Source organism: Phocoena phocoena, chromosome 3, assembly GCF_963924675.1.
Source record: "Phocoena phocoena chromosome 3, mPhoPho1.1, whole genome shotgun sequence".
Lineage (NCBI taxonomy): Eukaryota > Metazoa > Chordata > Mammalia > Artiodactyla > Phocoenidae > Phocoena > Phocoena phocoena.
Window position 1 is genome coordinate 152,377,459 of NC_089221.1, and position 27,942 is coordinate 152,405,400.

Below are 27,942 nucleotides of genomic sequence, written 5' to 3' on the forward strand. Positions count from 1 at the left end.
GTTCTTTATTTCTTCTAGACCTTTGTTAAACATTTCTTGTATTTTCTCAGTCTGTGCCTCCATTCTGTTTCCGAGATTCTGAATCATCATTACTATCATTACTTTGAATTCTTTTTCAGGTAGATTGCCTATTTCCTCTTCATATTTTTGGTCTTGTAGGTTTTTACCTTGCTCCTCCATCTGTGACATATTATTTTGCCGTCTCATTTTTTAAAATTTTTTTATGAGTGGGACTGTGTTCTTGTCTTACTGGTTGTTTGGCCTGAGGCTTCCAACACTGGGGTTTTTGTAGGCTAACGGGTAGAGCTGGGTCTTGGTGCTAAGATGAGGAACTCCGTGAGACCTCATTCTAATGAAAATTCCCTGGGGTCTAAGGTTCTCTGTTAGTCCAGTGGTTCGGACTCAGAACTCCCACCGCAGGAGCTTCGTCCTTACCCTGGCAGGCTCATGAACCAAGATCCCACAAGCTGCCTGGGGTGGCAAAAAAAAAATACAATAACAAAGTAAAAAATAAAATTAGACTAGGAAACTAACAGATATGTTAGGAAAAATATAAAAATAAAAATATAGATGAATCAACAACCGGAAGGTACAACAGTACCACAGTAGTAAAAAAGAGGAGGGAAAAAAAAGGGGGGTGGGAGAGGAGGCTTTGGCTGCAGAGGGCAGGGCCTAAGCAAGGGTGAGGTTTGGGTAGTGGGTGGGGCCAATGCTCAGGACCCACAGGGCTGGAACAGGCCCTGGGGGCTGTGGGGGATGGGGCTTAGGCTCAAGGAACAGAAGGGGCCCAGGCGTGCCCCCCACTCCTGGTCTGAGAGGGCAGGGGACTTCACCTGGGAGCCCAGCAGGCTTCCTGGGCTCAAGTGGGTGGGACAAACGCCCTCCTCTCCTCTCCTGCTCCTCCAGTCTGGGAGGGCCCCTCCCCCTTGCCTCTCCTGATCTCCCCTCCTCCCTCCTATGCCCTCAAGGACCTACATAGCCTGGAGGGGGCTTTGGAGGGCAGGGGACAGGCCTGGGATCTCAGCAGGCTCCCCATACTGAGTGAGAGGGGCAATCGCCCTCCACTCATCCCCCACTCCTCCCAGATGGCTCCTCCCAACTGCCTCTCCTGATCTCCCTGCCTCCCTCCTATGCCCCCAGGACCCATGCAGCCTGGATGGGGCTTTGGAGGGGGGGATACAGGCCTGGGAGCTCAGCAGGCTCCCTGGCCCAGACGGGCCAGGCAATCGCCCTCCCTCCTCTCCTGCTCTTCCTGGAGAGTCCCTCCCGCCTGCCTCTCCTGATCTCCCGGGCATCAGGGATGCCGATCCTGTCTGGCTTCCACTTCTCCTCCCCCGTCAGTCCCCCTACATCCTACCGGTTCACTTTGGGGTTCCTCCCATCTCCTTGGGCATCAGAGTCCCCCACCAGCGGCCGGCAGGCGCCCTAGTTGCAGGGAGAAGCTAACTCCACGTCTTCCCACATCTCCATCTTGACTCTGCTCTCCTACTGTTGACTTTTAAGAGTCTTTATATATTCTAGATACAATCCTTTTTCAGATCTGTAGTTTGCAAATATTTTCTCCCATTCTGTAGTTTGTCTTTTCATCCTCTTTAACAAGGTCTTTCAAAAAGCAAGTTTTAAATTTTAATGAAGTCCAGCTTATCAGCTTTTTCTTTTAAGGAAAATGCTTTTGTGCCAAAGATTCCTTAGGATTGTCTGTGTAGACCATCATGTCATCTGCAAATAGGGAAAGTTTTATTTCTTTTTTTCCAATCAGTATGCCTTTTATTGCCTTACTGCACTGGCTAGAACTTCCAGTACTATGTTGAATAGCAGTGATGAAAGCAGACACCTTTGTTCATGATCTAGGGGAAAGCATTCAGTTCATTAATTATTGATTAATTAAAATATGAGTTCAGGGCTTCCCTGGTGGCGCAGTGGTTGAGAGTCGACCTGCCAATGCAGGGAACACAGGTTCGTGCCCCAGTCCGGGAAGATCCCACATGCTGCGGAGCGGCTAGGCCCGTGAGCCATGGCCACTGAGCCTGCGCATCCGGAGCCTGTGCTCTGCCCCGGGAGAGGCCACAACAGTGAGAGGCCCGCGTACCGCAAAAAAATATATATATATGAGTTCACCATTAATTATTATGCCAGCTAAGTTTTTTTGTAGATATTCATTAATAAGTTGAAGAAGTTCCCTTCTATTCCTAGTTTTCTCAGTTTTTATCATGAGCAGGTATTGAATTTTATCACATGCTTTTTCAGCAAATGTTTTACTTTTTTCAATGGTTACTCTTGGAATTACAATATGCATTCTTAACTTACTAGAGTCTGCCTTGAATTAATATTATATCATAACATGTAATGTAAGAACCGTATAACTGTGTATTTCCATTTACCCCACTCCCATCCTCTGTGCTATTGTTGTCATACATTTTACTCCAGGATGGGATCATATTTTTGCTTTAAACATTTAGTTGTTTTTAAAAAAATTTCAGAGATATGGGAGGGAAAGTCTTTATACTACCTAACTGTGATATTATGACCTATAATAAGAAATATATATATTTGATCTTCATCCTGTTCCTGGCACAGAGCTCTTTTGGAGTTTTATAAGTGATAAGAGTGATCAAGTTATCTTTGTTATGTTAGTGAGGGGTCTTTCAGAAAGCATTTGGTGACCTAAGGATAGGAGCTGGTTGCCAGGGGAACCGTGTAATTAGAGAGTTGGGACTCCAACCCTCCACTCCCAGCCCTCCCCCCACCCCACCCCCACGTCTTGGGAATGGGCAGGGGCTGGAGGTTGAGTTCAATTACCAATGGCCAATGATTTAATCAGTCATGCCTATCTAATGCAGCTTCCTTGAAAACCCAAAAGGCCTGGGTTCAGAGAGCTTCCAGGTTGGTAAACAGGTGGAGATGCCTGTAGAGTGATGTACCCAGAGAGCATGGAAGGGCCTCACCCTTTCCCCATACCTTATGCATCTCTCCCATTTGGCTGTTCTTGAGTTATATCCTTTTATAATAAACTGGTAATCTAGTAAGTAAAGTGTTTCTCTGAGTTCTGTGTGCCACTGTAACAAGTTAATCAAACCTAAGATGGGTTTCTGGGAACCTTCGATCTATAGCTAAGTGGTTCAGAAGCACACAGGTCAACAACCTGGACTTTCCAATTGACACCTGAAGAGAGAGTGGGAGGGCAGTCTTGTAAGATTGAGCCCTTAACCTGTGGGATCTGACACTATGGTAAATAGTGTCAGAATTGAGTTAATTGCTAGGTGGTGCTGAAATAAAACACACATCAGATCCACATAGCTACCATTTTGGGTGCTCTTCTTTCTTTGTTGAAGATCCAAGTTCCATGTGGTATCATTTCTCTTCCACCTAAAGAACTTAACTTCTTTTAACATTTTTTGTAGTGCAGGTCTACCGTAATGAATTCTCTCAGCTTTTGTTTATCTGAAAATGTTTTTATTTTACCTTCATATATGAATGGTGTTTTTACTTGATATGAGTTCTAGATTGATAGGTATTTTTAATTTATTTTAAAGATGTTCCATTTTCTTCTGGCTTGCTGATGAGAAGTCATTAGAATTTCTTACTTTTGTTCCCTTATATGCCATGTGTCTTTTTTCTCTGGCTGCTTTTTTTTGTTTTCAGCAATTTGATTATTATAACTAGGTGTGGTTTCCTTTATGTTTATCCTGCTTGGGGTTTATTGAGATTCTGGAATCTGTGAGTTGATATTTTTGATCAATTTTTGAAATATCTTGGCCATTATTTTTTGCCACAAACTTTCATCTTCTGGGAATTCAAGTACATATACATTAAGCTGTATGACACTGTTCCACAGAACACTGAGGATCTGGTGTTTTCTACTGTTGTTGTTTTGTTTTATTTTGTTTTGACTTGTCTTTTTTTTTCTCTTTTTCACTTTGGATAGTCTTCATGCTCCCTGATCTTTTCTTTTGTGGTGCCCAATTGTTGTTAAGCCTATCCAGTGATTTTTTTTTTCAGGTATTGTGTTTTTCAGCTCTAGAGTCTCCGTTTGGTTCATTGTTATAGTGTCCATTTCTCTTTGCTAAGTGTCCCCATCTAATCACTGATTATATATATTTTTGGTTAGTTGGTCGGCTGGTTGGTTGGTTGGTTGGTTAATTTTGAACATGTTTATAATAGCTGTTCTAAAGTCTACTAATTCCAACATCTGTATCAACTCTTAGCCTGTTTCTATGGACATTTTGCTCCTGGTTATGAATCACATTTTCCTGCTTTTTCCCCTGTCTAATAATTTTTCATTGTGTGCTGAACATTATGAATGCCACATTGTTGAGAGTCTGAAATTTGCTGACTTCCTTTAAAGAGTATTGAGTTTCATTCTTGCAGACAGTGATTTACTGGCAGATTAGCTTTCTCCTTTTAAGCCTTGTTTCTAGGATTTGTAAGGGTGTTCTAAATCAACCCTTCTTAAGATACTAGTCTTGTAGCTTAGTCTTTCTGGGATTGCACCTGAATGCCCAACATGTTCAATGAGATCTCTCCTCTAGCTCATTGAAACCCCATGTCTTTCAGCACTGGGTACTCTCCCGAATTCCCAGTGAGCTCATAGCTCCTCACTAGCTGTTCTCTCCCAGGCTTTTGGATCTTCTCCCTGTCCGTGTGCCAAGGGGGCCCCTTACACATATTTCTTGAGCTCCCTCTTCTTTGACACAAATTCCAGCCACCTCAGCTCTACTGAACTCCAGTCTCTGTTTGCTCTGCCCAACAAGCCCACTGCTTTCTGTTTGGGACCCACGCTTTCCTCTGCCTTAGTTAGAAAGTGCCCCCAGCAAGAAATCTGGGGTAAACATGGGGTTCACCACCTTTGTTTCCCTTCTCTCAAGAATAATAGTCATTTGTAGTAGCTTGTCCAATGCCTGAAAATAGTTATTTCATATATTTTGTACAGGTTTATAATTATTGATAACAGGAGAGTAAATCCAATACCAGCTATACTTGCTAAGGCTGGATTTGGATGTTAACCTTCCTCTGTATCTTGTTTTTAAATTTTGAATTTGAATTGCTATAGATAATTGTACCTCCATTTCCTACTATGTCCAATACATTAAAATTACTTTCTTGTCCCTTGGATATTTCTGGGTTTGCCATTTTGGGTTATAAAACCAGGACAAATGCAGGCCCTGGAATAAAAATTGGAAGAGAAAATACAGTTTGAAATAAAAAGTTATTAAATAGGAAAACTGTCTTGTGAAAGTAATAGGCCAAATACAGAGTAGAAATTAAACTTTAAAAGAATTGGGGGAATATCTTATAAATGTAATAATTTGGAGTCCTTTGTATTAAAAAAGAAAATTTGTCAGAGGAGGTATAGAGTCGTACTTTAAAAAAAAAAAACACATTAAAGAGATAAAATGGGGCTTCCCTGGTGGCGCAGTGGTTAAGAATCCACCTGCCAATGCAGGGGACACGGGTTCGAGCCCCGGTCCGGGAAGATCCCACATGCCGCAGAGCAACTAAGCCCATGTGCCACAACTACTGAGGCTGCGCTCTAGAGCCCATGAGCCACAACTACTGAGCCTGCGTGCCACAACTGCTGAAGCCCACGTGCTACAACTACTGAAGCCCGTGTGCCCAGAGCCCGTGCTCTGCAGCAAGAGAAGCCACCGCGATGAAAAGCCCGCGCACCGCAAAGAAGAGTAGCCTACGCTCGCCGCAACTAGAGAAAGCTCGCGCGCAGCAACGAAGACCCAACACAACCATAAATAAATAAATTTTTTTTTTTAAAAAGAGAGATAAAATGGATTTTCACAAATATTACAGACTTTTTAAAACTTTTGAATGGTAAGAAGCAAAGGTTTTAAAGTATTTATTCTGCTTTTATACCCTTGCTTTTACACAAATAATACCTGTGCCTGGTGGAACAGCAACGGGAAAGGGGAAAAAAGAAAATAAAAATGAGTAGATACTTTGTTATTTATCATTTTTATAAGTGACAGTGGCACAAAGAGCACCCTATTTTTCCAGATGTTGCAAAACTGCAAAGGGGCAGTTGTAGAAGAAAGAACTCTGAGATCTAGAGCTAGCTCTGTTGCTGCCATCTCCTTATCTGCTCATGAGCCGTCTATTCCTCAGAACTGCTATGACAAGCAGACCTGGCAAGAACCACCAAACAAACCTTCAGGCAAAAACCTTCAGGCAGTCCAGAGATTCACCCTGTGCATCTGAGATTCATAACTTTTTTTTTTTTGGAAGCTGACATTGCTTTTAGAACAATGAGTTTGATTCACCTGTCTGAAGCACAGCCCCCGTTTTACAGCTATCCTGCTCAGAAGCCTCTGAATGTGCTCCAGCCCACCCTCGCTGGCCAAGGCCTGCCCTGCACAGAGTGACAAAGTCAAGGGCCAGAGTCCCTCTGGGACTCTTAAGTCCTAGACTTGAAATTTAAGAAGGCTGCAGTGCCCCAGCTATGACTTTTACTTCTTTGTTTTTACCCATGTTTATCCCTGCACTGAAATGCCTCCTGCCTCGGGCCTTCTTTACTCCTAGACCACCGTCAGCAGTGCCACCTCCTCCATACGAAGGCTGCTTCCAGCCCCTTGATCAAATGTGCTCTCTTCTCTGTGTCTCTAGAGCGCCACAGGCACCTCGCATACGTGTACACTTGCCCTGCGCTTTATGTAGGTTTCCTGTTGCATACTTCTTGCCCCTGTTCAACTATCCGCTTTTTGAGAGCAATATCCTCTTTTATTTCTCTTATTATTCCTTTTTTCTGCCAAACAGTACCTGGCACATTATGGCCATTCAGAAATATGTAATCTCATGATTAATTCTCTTGTTTACAGTATGATATAATTCTTCTTAACGTGTCCTAAACTAGTCTTTTTCAAATATCAAAGACTTCCCTCTTTCTGACAGTTGCGAATTTATGAACAAATCCATTTCTGCCCTGTCCACAAGCTTTGTGATTTTGTAGGCCTTCACTGTATTCCTTCTTAGCCTTCTCTGGATTAGGGCAAAGGTTAGAGCATTCAGGGAGAATTGTGGTGTATGTTCCGTGAAACAATAACTGTGATAGTGAACTCTCTCTATCTCTTCTCCACACAGAGAGATGTTCTTTACTACCATGGAGAGCCACCTTCTGCGCTGCAAAGTGCTGGAAATCATATTCCTCCACAGCTGTGAGACACCCACCCGCCTGCCCTTGTCTCTGGCCCAGGCCCTCTATTTTCTGAACAATTCCACATCACTGCTCAAGTGTCAGGTACATTTTTCCCTATTTCAGTTCCAGGCCTAGAACACCTTTTCCTTAATCCTTGATTAAGTAAATTATGTAAAAGTGTAAACGTGTTTTACACTTTTTTACATTATGTAAAAGTGACTTGAAAACTGTACAAAACCTCTAACTGAGGAAGGCATTTATTACCAATTGCTTTTACTATCTCTGCAGTCAGATAAAACCCAGTGGCAGACATGGGATGAACTGGTTGAGCATCTACAGTTTCTGTTATCCAGTTACCAACATGTTTTAAGAGGTAAGGAGCATTTGGTCACAAACCAGATGATGTGGGAGTCTCACAGTGGACATTATTATGAATTAAAGTTACATAAGGGACTCTAATTTGTTAGCTTCAGTAAACCATTGTTCTTTGGTGTAACTGTGAGGAACAAGGAAGGACATAGCCGGAATCACTGCTGTGAAACAGAAGAATTCACATAGTATTTTTGTTATGGCAGATACTACAGTGGTCCTCACAGTTATTAGGCTGTGCAGGTAAACAAAAGTCATCCTAACATGAGAAGGATTTAGTAATGACCTGATTTGGCCCTGGCGTCTTTCCGTGGCCTATCACTGCAGCGTCTTTGTTGGGTTGATTGCTCACTGACTCGGACATTGTAAATATCCGTCAATATGATGCAAATACAGAGCAAATCAGTGGCAAAGTAAAAATGTACATCTTGCAAAAGTTGTAAGACACTCTTAAGTCTGTGAAAGTGGCTCTGCTCTAGTCACAGGCAAAGCCAGTGATCCGTGAGGATCTGGAAAAGTTATACTAATTAACACTCAGGGGGCAAATATTGACAAGGATAATGATGGAATAGCTGCTTCAAATAAGAATGATTTGATTAGCCAAGGATTAATGTGGTCCCTGGGGAAACTAATGTAATTATTAATTACATAAGGAAAGATAGTAAGTTTTCAGGGGAGAAAACTGACATGTCTCTTGATGTGATACCCTGAGAAGGACACCTCATCACTTATGTAGTGTTCTTGCCAAAAATTCATGACCTGAATCTAATCAGAAGGAAGCATCAGACAAACCCAGATTGAAGGGCTTTTACAAAGTAGCTGGCCTGTACTTTCAAAAGTCACAATGTCTTAAAAACAAAGAAAGACTGAAGAACTGTTCCAGATTAAAAACAAACTAAAGCACATGAATATTTAAACGTAAAACATGATCCTGGATAGGATCCTGAACCAGGAAAAAAGAAGTTATAATGTGCATTATTGGGACAATTGGTAAATTTTAAGTAGATTATATAATAGTATTGTGTTAATATTAAGTTTCATTTTTTTTATAATTATCCTGGCTTATGAAAGTAAATACCCTTGGTCTTAGGAAATCCATTCTCAAGTATTGAGGGGTACAATGTCCAACTTATTCTCCATCAGTAAGGGGGAAAAATGCATATATATACACACACACACACACACACACACACACACACACACACATACATATATACATAATTTACCTGCCATGATCATATTGAGGTTGATTTTAGCTCAGTAATGGCACTTGGGAAGATAAGATGGTCCTTACACCCTCTTGGGCCTGGAATTGAGGAAGCTGTTACAGAAACATTTTAAAAAGCACTGGATTTAAGACAGAAGGTCTGGGTTTAAATCCCAACTCCATCACCTACTCTGCATTGGGCAGCTAACTTTATGTCTCTAGACCTCAGTTTCTTCCTTCTATAGAACGGGGATGGTAATACATAACTTGCCAAGACTGATTGCTAATGGGCGTGAGATAAACGTAGAAAGCGCTCAGTCAGTGTTAGCTGCCTGTCATCTGGCCAGGAGGGTCTTCTCTGTTTCAGGCGCCTGTAACTAAAACATAAGAGAGAGCATTGTCAAGGCCACGACATGTAATTGTGTGGTTTGTGCATTTTTTAACACGCTCAAAGAAAGGTATGTGTCCTTCTGAGAACAAAGCCCCAAAGGCAAATTCCATGCCTTATGGAGGTTTATGTAATTGTTTCTTTTGGAGATCTAATGAAAGTTTAATATTAAAGCAGCTCGGTTTTGCTTAAAGTTCACCTTTAAGACTTCTTGTTCATTTCTGTTTTGCATCCCAGGGAATACACCTGGGTCATGGGCAATAGTAATTTAAGATGGACATGGGATCTACTTTTATTACAGAATATTCTTCTGCCTTGAATAAAGGAGAGGAAGGCCTCAGACCAGTGTATATTGACCAAGAATAAACGGGGTGTGTTCCAATGCTATTTTATCCTTAACGTTGTTTCCAGCTTCTTTGGAGACCAGGAGTTAAGAAGGAGAAAAAAATATTTAGAACCAGTAGTTTGAAAACAGAGTCCTACAAAGAACTACAAAGAACACAGCTGAATGGTTCCCTGAAATGGTCAGTGTCCTTGTCAGTAGGCATTTTACTGTGAGGGCTCCTTAGTCATCTCTGTCCTCTTCAAGTGGGCTGAGGACATTGTTGAGTGTGTTTTGAGGTCGGCTGGAGTTGTCCAGCTCCAAGGGCAGGGGAAGAAGGGAAGAGGTTGGGGAGCCTAAGCTCGCCCTATGTTTATGGGAACCTCTTAGCATGGAGGAATAGAGGAAGGGAGCATAGGTAAATGCGCATGCACTGGCTTATCTAACCCAGTACCCCTGTGAAGGTGAGTACCACCCACCTTTCACAGATGGGAAAACAAAGGCTGAGAGGAAAGTAAATGCAGAGCCAGGTCTGTTGCCAAAGTCTGTATATGGTGAGAGCACACTGGAAGGAACTAATTTTCTGTGAAATCACTGGGTCAGATTAGAAGGTGAGATTCTAAGGAATTTCTGACCCCCCACTTTCTAAACTCTCTATACATGGTTAAAATACTTTTGTATCTACCCTTGATCCTGGGGAGAAGTATATCTTGAAGCCCCACATCTTGTAAAAATGTTTCTGTAGAGGGCAGAGTAGCCCCACTGAGAGGTGGATGCTGGGCTGTCGGCTGAGCTCACATTCTCTGGCTGAGAGAATCAATCCCCCACACCCCAGTTTCACAACCATGCAACTCAAGTCAGCCTCGGCAAAATTATGAATTGCCATAATGCTGTGAGTTTTCCTGATGCTTATGAATAATTAGAACCTCATATTTTGAAACTATGAATTCTAGGAATTTAAACATATAGTATTTAAATGAATGAAATGCATGCTTTTCCTGAATTCCGCTCTGCTGGACCACTTAGGGCGATGCGGAAGTCAGACACCTGTTCACTCCAAGGAGAGTCTCACATACAGCCTTCCTGCAAGGAGCCCTGTCCACAGAGGGGAGAAAAGCAGACTCAGGCAAGATCAGTTAAGTTCATACATTCATCCAGGCAACAAATATTTACTGAATGCCTCCTCTGTGCCTGGCTCATTGGGAAAACTTCAATGAATGAGACCAACATGGCCCCTGCCCTCCTAGAGCTTAACTGTCTAGTAAAGAGATTGACCCTAAACAAACCACCACACAAGTAACATATAATTGCAATGAAAATAAATGCTGTGAAGGAAAGTACAAGTGCACAAAACAGGACTTACACTGTTTATGGAGGAACCCAGGAAGGCCTCCCTGAAGAAGTGATACTTGGGCTGAGATATGTTAGCCCTGCGTGAGTGTTGGGCTGAGTGTTAGCCAAGCGAACAGGGAGGGAAAAGTTTCCCAGAAAGAAGAAACAGCATGTCCAAGGGCCTTGAGACAAGAAGTTGCTTAATGAGTACAAGGAACATAGAGCAAACTGGTGGGACTAGGATACAGTGAGCAAGGGGGTAATAGCACGAAACGAGACCACGGTACTAGACAGGAGCAGGTGTGAAGGGCCCGCCTGTTAGGGAGTTCGTGTTAAGGAATTTCACCTTGATTCCAGAGTGAAGGGAACCCATCAAAGTGGTTTTAAGTAAGGTCACTCTGCCTGATGTGTGATAAATAGTTTGGCCGAGGACCAGAGAGGTCAGGGGAGGGATAATGGTGACAAGGGTGTGGGTGGTGCAGTGGGGAAGGCAGTGACGGATCAGAAGCACTTTGAAGATCAGTGTGACAGGGCATGGGTGACCAAGGCTGAAGGATGTCGCCCAGTACTGACGTGGAGATAAATGGAAGATCTGCAGAGAAGATAAAGAGCTCAGTGTGACTGTTAGATTGGAGATTCCTGTAGTGACGATGATTATGATAAAATAATAGTAGCTGATCCTAGTGTTGATCCAGGAAATAATAATACTACCAGCCAGAATATCTTGAGCCAGGCCTTGTGCCAAATAAACCCTTTACATAAATCACCTCACACAATAATCACAAGAACCTCCGATGTAAGAACTCTCCTCTACTGAAGCATAAAATCCAAGGCGTTGCCAACTGGACCAGAATGGTTCAAGTCCACTGGCCAAGACTTCCTCCCCTTGGATGGTGGTTAGGTGGGCACTGCCAACCTTTGCTTCTTTGAATTTCCTGTATTAATAAATTCCAAATTCTTGCTCCTAACCCACATGTTCCCTATATCCCACTCTATTCAGCCAATTCTATCTTTTCAAAGTCATTTTAATGTTTTTCAGAGTAGTACATGCTTTGTTTAAGAAAATCAAATTCTACTCAAAGGCTTTTGTCCCCTGTGACCGTTCTCCTCCAGTAGCAGAGTGAAATAGAGCACATTTCCCTGCTTAAAACCCTCCAGATACTTGCCTTTGCTTTCAGAGGCCAAACTCCACATTGTTCTGTGGCCCAGCCTGCCTGCCAGTCTCCTCTAGTCCTGCTCTCCTTCTTACTACCCAGATCTTACCTCCAGTTCTTGAAACAAGCTCTTCCTGCATCATGGCATTTGCACTTGTTCTCTCTATCTGGACTGCTTTCCCCCTAGACCTTTGCATGCTTACGTCCTTCTCATCCTTTGGGACTCAGCTAAGAGGCCCTCCCTGACTAGAGTGAGCTGCTTCCCTCGTTTCCCCAGTGTTCCTCTTCATCACAGCACCTGATTTATTTATTGGGTTGCACTCACCAAAACTATAATTGTTTTTGTTGGCTTGTTCACTGTCAGGCACTGTCACTGCAGCTAGAACGTCAGTCCATGAGGGCTGGGCCCAAGGCTGTGATCCCACTGCATCCCCGAAGTCTAGCCCAGTTCCACAGAGTAGGTGCTCACTGTAAATGTTTGTTGATTGAATGTTGAAAGGGCCCTGTAATGACATCTCAAGGCAGCTTCACCTCCTATGTTTCCAGACTTTTTGGATACTCTACAGTGTATTTATTGTACTTTCTTTTCAGTTTATTCTGTTTCCCAAATTTCTGGACACTGTAGTTCAGTCCTTCTAATAACCCTGTTAATGAAGGTGCCATTACCCCCATTTTATAAATGAGATAGAGAAAATGATACTGTTGTGGCCTCTGGCGCACCTGGGAGTCAGAAGGGCTGCAGGGCTCTTCTCACTTCATTTGCCTTATATGTAACCTTGAGCTCCTTTCCCTCAATTCTACACACTTCCAGAACCTTGTTGGGACTGAGTTATGGATTTGGAATGAGATACCTTTAGACCTTTGTACTTTTCCCCAGTATTTTATTTTTGGACTTACAGAAAAGTTTAAAGCATAGTACGATGCACACCCATATAAACTTTACCTTGATTCATAAGCTGTTAACATTTTGCCACATTTGGTTTATCTGTTAATCCATCTATACGCTTTTTTCTTTCCCTTTTTCTTGCTGAACCAGTTAAGAGTAAGTTGCACTGTCATAATCCTTCATGCTTAAATACTTCAGCTTGAGAATACGAATATTCCCCTACATAACAACTATGCGTCATCCCGCTCATTTTATCCTTGATTTAGTATTATCTAATGTGCGCCGATAACATCCTTTATAGGTGTGCAGTTTTGCTTTGGGCCAGGATTCAGTCAAACAGCACACATTGTACTTGGTTGTTATGCTCTTCAGTCTCCTGTCATCTAACACAGCTCCCAGCCTTTACTTGTCTCTCGTAATATGTACATTTTTGAAGAGTCCAGGGCAGTTATTTTGTAGGATGCCCCACAATTGGGGTTGCCTAGTTATTCTCTGGTGACCAGCAAGAACATGGAAGAGATGAGGATGTACACCCCTTTCCCAGTGCGTGATGTCAGAGGCAGAGACTTGAGCCCAGCCCTCATGGACTGACATTCTAGCTGCAGTGACAGTGCCTGACAGTGAACAAGCCAACAAAAACAATTATAGTTTTGGTGAGTGCAACCCAATAAATAAATCAGGTGCTGTGATGAAGAGGAACACTGGGGAAACGAGGGAAGCAGCTCACTCTAGTCAGGGAGGGCCTCTTAGCTGAGTCCCAAAGGATGAGAAGGACGTAAGCATGCAAAGGTCTAGGGGGAAAGCAGTCCAGATAGAGAGAACAAGTGCAAATGCCATGATGCAGGAAGAGCTTGTTTCAAGAACTGGAGGTAAGATCCGGGTAGTAAGAAGGAGAGCAGGACTAGAGGAGACTGGCAGGCAGGCTGGGCCACAGAACAATGTGGAGTTTGGCCTCTGAAAGCAAAGGCAAGTATCTGGAGGGTTTTAAGCAGGGAAATGTGCTCTATTTCACTCTGCTACTGGAGGAGAACGGTCACAGGGGACAAAAGCCTTTGAGTAGAATTTGATTTTCTTAAACAACGCATGTACTACTCTGAAAAAAATTAAAATGACTTTGAAATACATTTTTTAATACGTAAAACTTGAGGTCCAAAGAGGACCAAGAACAAAGGACTGGAAATGGAGGTACCACAGGTACTCACATGCCCTTTGACTTGTATCCTAGTAACTCATCAAGTCTTTGCCTAGACCCTACCTACCAAAATTGGACTTCATCTTCCCAAGTCATAAAGGAATAAAAAGCAGTTAAGAACAGTTCCGCTAACCTTTTCCCTCTTGCAGAGCACTTACGGAGTTCAGTGATCGATCGAAAAGACTTAATAATCAAAAGGATTAAGCCCAAGCCCCAGCAAGGAGATGACATCACAGTGGTGGACGTGGAGAAACAGATCGAGGCCTTCCGCAGCCGCCTGGTCCAGATGCTGGGGGAGCCGCTCGTCCCACAGCTCCAAGACAAGGTGCACCTGTTGAAGCTCCTGCTTTTCTATGCCGCAGACCTGAACCCTGACGCAGACACCTCTCCACAGGCCTGGAGCAGACCCTGAGGTCCTTCTAAGCACTGAACGCCAAGAATACCTCCTGAACTCTATCTCAAATTACTTGGAAGTTCTAAAAGTATAAAAAGTAGTTTAAAATCTTATAGGACCAAACCTATCTTATTTATCTGTAGGCTATAATAACTTTCTGTTTAGTAAATATCTTTTTTTTTATAATCCTATCCTAGCCTGTTCTCAGATATGGCTTAAATATATAAGGTGTATATATTTTTTAATAAATTATTTATCTATACTTCTTTTGAAACAGGTAATACTATATGCACTATATGTTTAACATTTCAAGATGTGAAAAAAGAATCCGTGTGCTGAACAAATTCTAGACATCAATGTTATGTCATTCAAGGTACTGACAACCTGTTTCGAAAGAGAGAGAGATATTTGTTTCTCCCTAATGGAAAACAAACATCCTATATTGGACCTGTGATATTGCCTATGAATTTGACTTTGTGGCCAGTCTGTCAAGATCTAATGCAATGAAAGGGGTAAAAACAAAAGGATTGAGTGTGTTACAAAAAATCTGATGTTAAAAGCATACATACAATAAAAAAGCAATGGTTTTTCAAAATACCAAGTTTATCACGCTTCGGTTTCATGACTGCAAGCAGGCAGAATGGAATAACTACTCTTAACAGAACCAAAAAAAGTTCCATCCACATTTGAGAAAGTAGTAAGGATTTTTATTGTCAAAACAAGTTAAGAGATACAAGCATAACAGAAAACACAAATAAATTAACTGTTCTGATCATTTTAGACTCCAGGGCATCTCTGTGGGAAGGTCAGCTCAGCTCCTTGTGTAGACACCATACTGTCCAAAGCAAAAGACAGCAGGAATTTGAGACAGTGTTCCAGACAATGATTGAACATGTACACAGTGAGGAGAAATGAAAAGGTGGTTCCCCTCGTCCCTTTCCTCAGTGAGGTACGTGTTTAGAAAGGTATGAGGCTCTTTTGGGGGGAAAATGATTGCATGCAGAAAATTTTTTAATTCTTCCACCTCCCAGAAAAGAATTTTTCAGGCCCTGGCCTGAACAAGAAACTCAAAATAGGGTGACACTAGTTTCGTATGAACCGCAAGACTATACTCGAACTGCAGTTGCCACTTCCTTTAAGAAAGTTTAACATCCATTTATCTATACCAAACCAGTAGACTGGATTTTCTCCCTTTGGAAGTTTTCAACCAAATGGGAGTTAAATTAATCTCACTTTAAAGTGCAACAAAGGATATGTAAGGCTAGTGTTTGTTCTGTGACACACAAAAGAGAAGCATCCCTCCAACAGCACTGGCCCAAGAGGTACTACGTAAGAACTGGCTGCAGGACAAAGTGATCCATGAGGTCTACCAAAAAGCAAGGAGATTCCGGTTTCAGCAGAAAACAGAGGGGATCCCTACCAAGGCTGGCTCTTAACTATACCCAGATCTCAAACAGATCCTGGGTCCCCATAACTGACAAGGCTGGAGCACACAGTGCCAGCACAGCCAAGAGGGCCAAAGTCATCTAAACTAGTCAGTGAACGCCTCTATGCCATGATTTGTCCATGCGCACATGGACAGTGGTAAAGGAATCAAGAAGCCTTGGTTTTGGAACAACACAAATATTATTTACCTATTAAGTAATGATCAAAGTTCTTGTGTAGGGTAAGTGATACAAAAATAGGTAATGAGGTCCCCATACATCACTGCTGAGGTTTAGCCTAACTTTAAATTAAAGCAGTACAAAATGGCTTCTTCCACACAAGGACAAGCTTTGCACTAATGTTTCTCAAAAGCCAATTATGTCTCCAGCTCTAGCCTCAGTTTGAGAGTTTTTTAAAAAGAGAAAACAAAACTTTTCCTATGTCAGAGCCAAGGTAAAGGGGAGCTGGGCTTAAGCCACCTCTATCCAGAGTCCCTGGAACAGAAAGAGCTCTAGAAGCCAGTGGGTGTGAGAACATTCAAGTCCCGCGGTTTTAGATTGTGGGCCCGCGGCAGCTGTTTCTTCCCTTCTATCACTGGGATGTCCATTTTGGGTGGCTTGAACACTGCTGGATCCTCGGCCATTCGGGTGGCTTGTGTGCGAATCAGTTCCATTGGAGAAGGCTTCTGGGCTCCTTTGTAGGCCTGGATGGCAAAACCTCCTACAGAAGTAAACCACAGAGCAAACGATTTCAAAATTAGTAAGAAGCTACCAACATACATGGTAAAATGCCCACCACTGCTCTCTTTCGTGAAGCGGCAGCCTTACCCGAATCAGACTTCTGGAGGGATCTTGGTCCAAAGACGCTCCATTTATCTGCCGAGCTTCTGTCTTTTTCCCCGCTTCCAGAATCCATGGTGCTAAGATTGGGGCCAGGTAAGGCTGTGGAAGAACCAGAAGTGAACCAGCCTCTGGAAGAGAAAGAATGAAATGGTAACACATCCTCTTCCTACACCTCTAGAAGTGTCCCACGCCAGGACTAGGGACTGTCAGCTCCCCCTCCTGGCTCGGAAGCCACAGGCTGACCTCCCAGTGTTGGACGTGGCACTGGCTTTGCTTTAGCCCACGGCTACTGGGGGGGGGTGGGGGCTGCAGGAAGGGCTCACCTGGGCTTCTGCTTAGGGGACGAGTGGGGGCTGCTGCTTGGGGTGGACTGGGTGGAGGCCGGCTGCTTCTCCTCTCTTGTTATCTCTCCGCTCTGGAGCTTTAGTTTCTGCTCAGATGGGTAAGAAGAGAGGCTTTTTAAAAATCACAGCAAATACAAAACAGCTAAGTTTGGGTATAAACAACCTGGTTCACACTAACTTCAGGCAAAAGGAAACATGAAGAGGTGAAATAGTTTTGGATTATAGGAAGATATTCCTTTGATTCTGCCATACTAGAGTTCCATCTTTTAAAAAAACGTATTCATTCTATAGCATATCCTGAACATCTCTGTACTAATTCCACACCAGAGCTTTCGACTGTCCACATTGACCAACCAATAAGTGGACGAGCCAGAACCCCAGTGGCGGGCCTTCCTCAACTGCCCTCTTTGCCGCTACCGCGCACACCCCGCCATCCCCAGCCTCTCAGCGCCAAGACTTGGCCGCTAACCCCTCCAGCTAAATGCTCCCTCTGTGCAGCCCTTCCTTCCCATAACCAGTCACTCCAGCTGCCCTCAGCGTTGTAAACAGACATCTAACAGACAGACCAGCAGTCTAGCAGGGGAGACAAGCCTACTTCTCACTGCTCCTAGGTCAAGGCTTCCATACGGTCTCCGTGCTCCGTGTCTAGTACACCAATGCTCAGCCCAGGCTATACTTCAAACAAATGACCGTGATGAATTTTCTCAACACTCAACATATCAAGTTACATGAGCTGGCATTTCAGCCATCCTCATGTTCTACTCCTATGGCCAAGATGCAGAAGGTGGGCCAGATTCAGTTCCACCATTATATGGGGTGAACTGTGCAAATGGAATTCAGACTGACACCCACCCTGGAAAGTTCTCAGTGTCAAAGGCTGACAGTGCCCCTCTCCGGAAGGATCTGTCTTGTCTGAGAGCTTAAGCTGGACACCAAACCAACCCTGACCCGCCACAGCAGTGGTTTTAAGTTTAGTGTGCAAACATCATCCGGGATGCTCATTACAAAATGCAGCCATCCACAACGTCTCATATCCCTGCCCACAGGCCACTAACCCCCAACTATTCCTCCTCCATGTATTGTATATCATGATCCTCCTTGTGAGCCCCTCGGGAGCCAGATTCTCAGGCAACTCTGGAATATGGAGAAAAACCAACAGGAAATAGGGCATCAGGAGACTTGATTTCAGGTACTATGACTGGTTAATAAATACATAACCCTGGACCTCAGCTTCTTCATTTATAAAACATGGATGTATCTATGTCAGAGGATTAATAAGAAGATGAAGTGAATATGAGTGCTTGATAAATCTTAAAAGCACTATTAAGTATAAAGTGATATTCCCTGAAAGAAAATCATTTGAAACTATTTTATTTTATTCATACAATTATTTGGTCATTATTAACCTTACTGAAAATTCTCCATTTGTTCCAATTTTTAAAATGAAAGCAAAAACATCCCAATTCTATATTTATTTTAATTTTTAAAAAACTAAACATAGAGCATAACATTCCTTTCTAGCCAGTGTTACTTCTGTTGAGGTTGCCTGACTCCCATTTCTCGCCCTCAGAGTCAATCACCCTGGTACATAGTGACCCACGTTGGCTTTGTTGTTCATAACGTGCTCACACATATCACCTGTGTAAGCTCAGAATCTCATCTGACCCTCCGAACTAGAAGTAAGGGAAACAGTAAGTTTTATAGATGGATAAGCAGAAACTACGAGGCCAAGAGCCCGGGAGCTTTCAGCTAGAAAGTGCGACCACAAGGGGGACTAAACCTGCTCTAAATTCCTTGCTCAAGCCTCTTTCCACCACTCTCCACACCCCCAACTAGCTGAGCTGGTAACTTCAAAACCACAGCCACACCTCAAGCTGTGAATGATGAGGGTTTTGTTTTTTTTGCGGTACACGGGCCTCTCACTGTTGTGGCCTCTCCCGTTGTGGAGCACAGGCTCCGGACGCGCAGGCTCAGCGGCCATGGCTCACGGGCCCAGCCGCCCCGCGGCACGTGGGATCTTCCCGGACCGGGGCACGAACCCGTGTCCCCTGTATCCACAGGCGGACTCTCAACCACTGCGCCACCCGGGAAGCCCGAGGGTTTTGTTTTTTAAAAGTTCCTAAGAAACAAGCTTACGTGGAGTGCTTCTGCCACTCGAAGGTACTTGGTCTCCTCGGTGGTGAGGCCCTTGTGGGGTGTGTAGCCAGCATCTCTCAGCCCTGCCTGTTGCTCAAAACGCTGAATGCTCTCCTGGGTCTGTTCTGGGAACAGAGGAGATAACAGTCATGCCCACCCCCCTCTCCCATCACAAACTGGAGGAGATGAACACAGATATCCACTGTTCTCCCCGGGAGCAAGGGCATACACACTGGCCACCCGAGAAGGACGCCCAGACAGGCATCGTGGCAGGAGTTCTGAACCTCACACGAAGCCTAGGCAGAAAGAAGCCTTCCCTTACAGCAAGCTAAAGAGCAGGTTACTCCTAAAGGGACAGCCTGATAACCTCCAGGGAAACACTCCTTACCTTCCTCTCATTCATACCCTAGGACATTTTCTTTGTATTCAGAAATGCAACATGAAGAAGGCAGCTGACATTCAGAAACAGTGCAAGTTCTCCAAATATAAAGTTTCCTCAGAGATACTCACCACCCTCTTTACGATCTTCACCAAAGAGAAATGGGCCACGTTTAGGACAGATGGCACCAAAGTAGCAACTGGACCCAAACCAGAGAGAATGTGCCTTGAACTAACCAAGGTCTACTGACCCAATGTTTCCTGTGTGTGAAACTGCCCACCACAGTGCCTGGCACAGCAGGCAGACTCAACTCACTATCAGGGCAGTCTGACCCGATTATCTTGTCATCAATGTCAGTTATACCTGGGAATGACTGACAGTGGAATTTTTGCTTAATCTGTACACACGCTACGTAATACACCCCCATGTACAAGAATGTGGCAGCTGAGGACCAAAAGTCCAGATGCCAGATGTCCTTTATGACTTAGTCATTCCCCTTCTAAGGGACTAGTTTATTTCCAACAGAAATAGAAGCAAAGGAAACATACACACACACACACACACACACACTAAACGTATAAAGGTGTTTTCCAGTCTTGCCATGTAGTCACTTGAAAATTTTAAAAGCAGGAAAGGATTTAATGAACACGATACCTGGTATTTAAAATGCCAGGATTTTAAATGCAGCTTTTTTTTTTTAATTTATGACTACAGCAACATGAAAAGTTCATCGTAATATAAATTGAAAAAATACTGATAGAATGGTTTGTCTATTAGATTTGCAATTATATAAAAATATGCATATATGTGGAAATGACTAAGCCAAATAAGTATCTGAGTGATAGTAATATATACTGGGGCGCTATAATGTTCTATACTTTTAGTAAACTCTATTTTCAATAAAGAAGTTACACTGTTCTAAAAGAACAATGACTAAGCTTCCTAACACTGCCAGGACACCTTCTCAAGCTTGCAAAATACAAGCAATAGTTGCTGATTCAAACAGTGCATTTATGTGTGAATAAGAAAAAGTCCAAGTAAGAGTTTGGACTTTTGGTTCCTGGGTGAGTTCTTCAGGAATTGCCCAAGACTAACTGATGCCCTCCAGAGCAGATAAACAAGGGCTTCCGACATCAAAACTGAGCCAACTGAAGAGAACCTCTACGTGCCCTGCCCCTGGCAGAGGCTGCTGCTGACAAGCAGAGCTGTATATCTAATAATTGTTAACTTCCCACTAGAAGCAACTAGAAGGGCCCTCTGGAACCAACAAGTTTAGTTAACTTGTAAGATTTTTTTAAAAAATTCAAGCTCTCTTGTTTCCAGTCTTATCAGGACCACAAATCACACATTCTTAAGACCAAAGACACTTGAGGCACCAATCTTGTCTCAAGATCCAAGAGGAGGAACAACTTTGAGCCATTTAATTTAAAAAAATAAGCGCAGGGGCGGTGGGAGATGTCTCAGTGTGTCTCCTTCTCCAGCAGAGCTTGAAACAGTATCAGCAGCCACTCCCGGCCACTGAGCACTGGTGCCATCTAATCCTCCCCTCCACCTGCCGGCCAGATTCCCCATCTCACAGAGGAGGAAACAGCCTCAGTAGTTAAGTAACTTGCCCAAGGTCACGCTGATGGATATGGGAAAATAAGGCTGTAGCAACGAAGCAGCAGGAGCGCACCTGAATCAACTGAGATGCTTAACGTTGGGCAAGTCTTCCACCTAAATGTAGCTTCGACACTGGTGATGACTCAGCAGCCAGACTGACCTCTGCCGGGCCGGGTTAGGACAGGTTAAGGCAAGTGTGTCTGCAGAACTCCCGCAGCTAGTTGTAGGAAGCCTAAACTCTTCCCCGTCCCCAGTTCTGAGAGCGCAGAATGCTTACTTGTGATCAGAGAACTCATGATGACATGGGTAGCTTTAGCCTTCACCACGGGGACCTTGTCCGCACCATCAATGGCCGATGGCAGGGCACAGGATGAGACGCTGGCCTCTCCTTCCTCCACCTGTTCAAGAGGGGCAAGGAGGCACCTGAGCCAGACAAGGGAGTCACACGCCTCAACTTACTCCTCTGGGAGTCATCAGATACAGGAGAAAATATGTGAAGGGGGGCTTGGTTGTCCACACCCAATTAGATATGTATTATCCATAGTAACAAAAGATATGACATTATACGAATAGCCTGTATTTATAAAAGTGGGAGAGCCAGAATTTGAAGCTCTGAGCTCTATTATCTTTCCAGATTATGTCTGTCCAAAACACAATATGCCCCTAAGGATACAGAAGAAACAACTATTACTAAGCATTGACCGTGTACCAAGCACCATGCTTGCTTTTGCTTAATTAATCACTGCATTCGCTAAGTGGTTCGCAAATTTTGCCAAGCACCAGAATCCCCTGGAGGGCTTGTTAAACAGACTGCTGGGCCCCAACCCAGAGCTGATTCAGTAGGTAGGGCTCAAGAATTTTGTTTCTAACAAATTACCAAGTGATGCTGATGCTGTTGGTCCCTGAGACCACACTTTGAGGACCACTGCTCTAAGGGTTCAATAACGGTCTTTTAAAACAAACCAGAAAGTCTACGTAGCTCCTCAGCTTTAACATGAGAGAGCTGGAGCACGCTGCCTTCCTTAATCTAAACACCTGACACCGTGCTCAGGACTGACTGGAAGCAGAGGACTGGGTTTTACTCTTTGTTCTCTACTTCTCCAAAGGAATCGAGAAGAAAGATGGTCAGAAAGGAGGGGAGTAGAAGGAAGTATTGAAATGTATCCCTGTTACAAAACAGGATTTAAACTCTTCAGCTGTGACCTTACTCGAGCAAAACTTGAACCTCTGCTTTCTCACTTGGAAGACGGCTGACGATTGGGACATGGATGCCTAGGGCATGGATGGTTAGGACAAACAAAAGAATGCATGTAATGAGTCAAGTTGAGCTCTCCTTAGAAAGGCCAGTTGTTCCAAACTGTCAGCTGTTCCAGCTGGGACACAGCAGAAAACTGGAAGCCCATTCTTTGCCTAGAGAAGCAAGCAGCAGCCTTCATAAATGAAGAGGGTAGTGGGCTGCCCTCCCAAGAGCTATCAGGAGCCTTGCTTCTTTTCTGCTCCCGTCCTTTGAGTCTGCTGTTTTGGCATCACAGGCAGGCTGCTGGGGCCCTTTCCCCCTAGTACCGCCAATACTTTTTACACAAAATGTTTCCACCTCAACAACTGACTGGGTCAGATTTCAGTAGAAAACTGATATAGGGAACTTGCCCCAGAGCTGTAGGGGGCACTTTCATAGCAAGGAGCGCCCTGTTCTGAGAGCTTAATGGTATTGGGGGGGCGGGGGGGAACACTACACTCTTTAGAAAGGAAGGATCACATACAGCTCTGCCAAGGGAAACTAAGCCCGGAGCCAGGAGTCACAACATCAGCTCCACACCTAATATGTGCCAGGCCTTTCAATCCTCTTTTTTTTTTTTTTATAAATTTATCTATTTTATTTATTTATTTTTGGCTGCGTTGGGTCTTCGTTGCTGCGCGCGGGTTTTTTCTAGCTGCGGCGAGTGGGGGCTACTCTTCATTGCGGTGCACGGGCTTCCCAGTGCGGTGGCTTCTCTTGTTGCGGAGCACGGGCTCTAGGTGCGTGGGCTCAGTAGTTGTGGCTCTCGGGCTCTAGAGCGCAGGCTCCGTAGTTGTGGCGCACGGGCTTAGTTGCTCCATGGCATATGGGATCTTCCCAGACCAGGGCTTGAACCCGTGTCCGCTGCAATGGCAGGCAGATTCTTAACCACTGTGCCACCAGGGAAGTCCCTCCAGTCCTCTTTTATTTAATGCCCACGGCACCTCCATGACAAAGTATTTTCATCTCTCACACAGAGACACTGTGGCTCAGGGGTGAAGCCCAAGCTCACAGCTGGTGCACAGACTGTTAGGTGGCTCACACCCAGGTCTGCTTAGATAGCTGCTTACTGGTACTTGCTGTCAGGACCTAGCTGTCACACAGCTCAAAGTGCAGTGAAACGATAGCTGCCGCTTAAAAGGATTCATCTGAACTGGGTGGGCCTAGCTTATTCAGGCAACAGGACCACCTTTCTGGCATTCTTGGTGGTTGGAAAGTCAGAGGCGAGAGAGACACAGTCCCTGCAGTCAGGAAGCACAGGCTTCAGAAACAAGCCTGCAACAAGCATGTCAGAACCCATGAAGGCCAACTGCACAAAAGGGCTGTGAGAGCAGATCAGTGTGTAACGAGGTATGTGTGTGCATGTGTGTGCATGTCAGGAGGGCCTTACAAAGGAGGCAGCTCTCACATAGGATGGCAGTGGGGAAGGGCATCTGAGGCAGGAGGGACAGCATGAGGAAAAGCACAGCATATGTTCAGGAAAGAGCCAATTTTTAATCACTCAATGAGCATCTTTTTGCAATCACTTTATGCCAAGTCCTCTGCTAGATACTGTAGATGGAGTATGAATCAGACAGGGCCCCTGCCTGCAGGAAGCTAATGGAGGGCAATGAAGTAACACAGGGATTGTAACAGGGGTCCACAGTACACTGGAGACCTCAAAAGGAGGGGTGATAGTCTTACTGGGAGGACGGAGGAAAATCACAGAAGAGATGGTTGAGCTAAGACTTAAAGGATGCCATCTGTCAGGCAGATGAAGTACGAGGATAGGATGGGGACTGTGAACATTCCAGGCAATCGGAGCAGCGAGAAGCAAAGACTTAGAGGCATCAAATACCCTATTAAATACAAGAAATCTTAGGTAACTTGCATGGCTGGATCACAGAGGGTGGGGGGTGGATTCGGAGGGGAGGGAGCGCAGACAGGACCTAGACCATGCAGAGCCAGACTAAGACTAAGGAGCTTGGATTTAATACTGTGGAAACGAGGGTGGGGAGGACGGGGAGGAGAGGGATGGAGAGGTTGTATTTCAGGTAGAAGACACAGCCATTCTAGTTTTGAATTAAAAAGGAAAAAGGCCTACCAACTCTACAGAAAATATAACATATATAGGGATTGGTGGCTGCCCAATTCTATGGGTGTCAGGAACCGCTGACAGCTTCTGGAGCAGAGGAAGGAGAACGAAGGGGTTGGGCCTGCCAACAGCAGTCAGCGGGGTCAGATACCTTGGCGAGGTGCTGATACTTGCGCTCTGGAATCACTGGCTTCCAGGGGATGCTGCCCATGTCCGATGGAGGAGGAGTCATGGGCGTAGGGTCCTCGAGGGCATCATCATAGCTGAATGCCCGGCGGTACATCCCGATGGGCAGGGACATCTTGCCTAGAGGCCCACTAGGCTCAAGAGCTAAGAACAGACACACCTGTCAGGATGGGCTCATCAACTGAACATACCAGTAGCTTTAAATTAATCTGTAGGCAGGAAAGCTCTGAAACACTCTTATTCTGGGACAGAGCAAGAAAAGCTCGTTCTGGAAGAGCTAATCCAGTCAAGGTAAGGTAACTACAAATTCCTTCCTCTCTGCCTGACACTGGATTCTCCACTTAGCCCACACAGCAGCCCTAATTCATTTTTATGGATTAGGAAACCAAAATTCAATTTCAATTTACCTGAGCAAGGTCACATAACTTGAAAGTGCAGTAAGGAATCAAAACCCAAAGCAATCTGATTTCAAAGCTTGTATTCTTTTTTATTTTTTTGGGGGGCGGGGGTACACGGGCCTCTTACTGTTGTGGCCTCTCCTGTGGCGGAACACAGGCTCCGGACGTGCAGGCTCAGCAGCCATGGCTCACGGGCCCAGACACTCCACGGCATGTGGGATCTTCCCGGACCGGGGCACGAACCCATGACCCCTGCATCAGCAGGCGGACTCTCAACCACTGCGCCACCAGGGAAGCCCTCAAAGCTTGTATTCTTTAGGCCACAGAAGCCCGTGGCAATCCCAAGACTCTCAACTCAGGCAAAACTGAGGATATGCAGTCTTGGGAATTCCCTGGCAGTCTAGTGGTTAGGACTCCATGCTTTCACTGCTGAGGGCCAGGGTTCAATCCCTGGTTGGGGGGACTAAAATCCCACAAGCCTCATGGCCAAAAAAAAAAAAAAAAACACCATGAAATCTTGTTCCCAGTTTATACATGAGGAAATGAAGGCCCAGAGGTGGAAAATCCTCTGTCTTTACTAACTCACCTAAGATAACAAGAGCACCATGACAAGAAATATGTCAAATAATATGCTGTCCAGCAGCATCTAGAACAGTTTCGAATGTTCTATATGACTTAAATGGCACAGCCAATTTTCATCACAGAAACTACTGACAACGGTTCTCACAAAGCACTGCCAGCTGATCCTGCCATTCCTGTCCACCGGAACGGACTGGCAGAATGCCCCAGTGACGCAGGCTCCCCACCTCAAGGGCACACTCAGCTCTGCCAGATCAGGGAGCAAAGTTCATATTGTTTGTTTGTGGATCCTTTCAGAGCAGAACTAACGTCCAGATCCTGCCTTCAGTGTGACGTTATCCTGCTGCTATAATTACACAATCACACTCTCCAAGACATCAACCTGTTCGGCAGTAAGTCCAAAACCAGCAAAGACATTCCGTGTAAACAACAAGAGGGCCAAGCAGTTACCATTATTATTATGATTAATGACAATTACTAACAAATCCATAGAAACAGAAAGAGGATTAGTAGTTGCCAGGACCTGGGGGGAGGGAGGAGCCACAGGAGTGACTACTAAAGGGACAAGGTTTTCTTTTGTGGGTGAGGAAGATGTTCTGGAATCAGACAGTGGTGATGGTTGCACAACCTTGTGAATATACTAAAAATCACTATACTGTTCATTTTAAATGGCTGAATTGTATGGTATGTGAATTATCTCAATTAAAACAAACACACAAGCAAATCGTAATTACAAGTACCCTTCCTTGCCAGGAACTTACATCCCTCATCTTTCCTAATCCTCATTAAGCAGATATTCTTCCCCTTTTCCAGCTCAGGAAACTGAGGCATAGATCTTAAGCAACACCCCACTAGCAAGTGTGAGGTGGGGGCTGGAACACAGATCTCAGCCAGCTCTCACACCCGCCATGCAACACTCCATGCTCCCCACCCTATAAGCATTAACCTAATGCATGCAACCCTGCGGCCAGGGTGCTTACAGGGAGTTCACAGTCATCACAACGACAATGAAAGACAAACTAAAACACAAGTTGAAGTTAGAGACTAGAAATGGATCCTTATCGGGAGACACAAGGGAGACTCCTATGACTCCACTTAATTTGGGAGCAATTTCAGAAACATCTTAAAGACTCATCCCAAGAGCCATCCCAATAGCCTTCCTAAGAATAATAATAAAGTCAGCTAATATTTACTAGGAGATAAATTCCCACAAATAGAGACCAAAAAATTTTCTGGGCAGTAAATGTATATTCATCTTTAACTCACATTTTCATGTATTTTATGTTTGATCTTCACAGCAAACCTGAGAGACAGGCACTATCGTCTATACTTTACTGAGAATCAAAAATTGAGTGATTCAGATTTTAAAAATCACTAGCCCTTCCCACTAAAACAGTCCAAGGAGGAATCAATGACTTCACTAACCCAGAAATTATAACCCTGTACAGACCCAGGACTCACTAAATGTTGCAGTGAGCATTTTCATGACTAAGTTCATTGTGTCTTGAAATCAGGCTGGTGCCTTTTTGCCCAAACTTTCATTCCTCCCACCCTCCTATCTCATCCTCACAAAAAAAGGGGGTGAGTTTAATCATTTTGGTTTAAGAACTACGCAGCTTATTCTAAATTTTTATTTGATACATAGGAAAGTGACAAATCTGTCATACCCTTAAGTGAAATAACTGTTCTCTTTCAAGTTAGATTTTTGGGTTCACACCCTGGCTGGGTGGTTAATAAGATAATATTTAAATGATGCCAATCTATTAAGTCTAAATACTCTCCTGGTGGCACAGAGTTACTATTAATATGTGGTTCAAAAAAGTAGTTTCTGTCTAGCTCAAAATGTTAAGGGCAAAACATAACTTTACCAAAAAGAATTAAGTTTACCAGGCACTTCTGGTTGTCTCGAAGCCATTGAAAGACTGGGATCCAGGTGCTTTTTCTATACAGAATTCAGAGCTGAGTCCCTGCCACCTAATAAAAACGACAAAGGGCATTTTCTTACAGTGAACACCAAAGAATAGCTCCAATGCTGTTCTTCTGACAAGCACACAGAGTTTTATGGCTTGGTTACAAGGTTGAAACACACACAAAAGAGGGACAAACATGCGAGGGAGAAAAAAAAGGATAAAATCAAAGGTCTCACTGTACCTGTCACTGATCTTAACACCTGTGATACGACAGACACCATACACAGTGAAAAGGTCACCTTACCAGAGTGAAATGATGTGACGATTATGCTGACAGACAGATATTAATGAGGAACACTGCTCAGCTGCTGCAAGTTAGCAAAGCTGCTCGGGAAGAGTCCATCCA

The 27,942-nt window shown here is 44.2% G+C and overlaps 2 protein-coding genes across 2 annotated transcripts in view; one reads left to right on the top strand and one right to left on the bottom strand.

Moving 5' to 3' along the window:
- Positions 1 to 14,403, top strand: part of SIMC1 (SUMO interacting motifs containing 1) — a 45,879-nt gene extending 31,476 nt beyond the window's left edge. The window contains exons 10-12 of the mRNA XM_065873748.1: positions 7,087 to 7,243; positions 7,430 to 7,514; positions 14,141 to 14,403. Coding sequence (XP_065729820.1) covers positions 7,087 to 7,243; positions 7,430 to 7,514; positions 14,141 to 14,403 — 505 coding nt within the window. The remainder of the gene's footprint in view (positions 1 to 7,086; positions 7,244 to 7,429; positions 7,515 to 14,140) is intronic.
- A 1,918-nt stretch (positions 14,404 to 16,321) lies between these two features.
- On the bottom strand, positions 16,322 to 27,541 carry KIAA1191 (KIAA1191 ortholog). The gene is made up of 7 exons (XM_065875013.1): positions 27,514 to 27,541; positions 24,615 to 24,793; positions 21,391 to 21,511; positions 19,133 to 19,257; positions 16,976 to 17,082; positions 16,638 to 16,780; positions 16,322 to 16,530 (listed from the first exon to the last, which is right to left on the bottom strand). The coding sequence occupies exons 1-7, from the start codon at positions 27,539 to 27,541 to the stop codon at positions 16,322 to 16,324; spliced, it is 912 nt and encodes a 303-aa protein (XP_065731085.1).
- Positions 27,542 to 27,942: the final 401 nt, after the last annotated feature.

Excerpts from the sequence above, each read along its gene's own strand:
- KIAA1191 (XM_065875013.1), bottom strand. The coding sequence starts at position 27,541 with ATGGCTTCGAGACAACCAGAAGTGCCTG. Across the intron at positions 19,258-21,390 it reads CATGAGTTCTCTGATCACAA|AACAGACCCAGGAGAGCATT; the intron begins GTAAGCATTCTG and ends CTCTGTTCCCAG. Across the intron at positions 16,531-16,637 it reads CCTCCAGAAGTCTGATTCGG|GAGGTTTTGCCATCCAGGCC; the intron begins GTAAGGCTGCCG and ends TTACTTCTGTAG.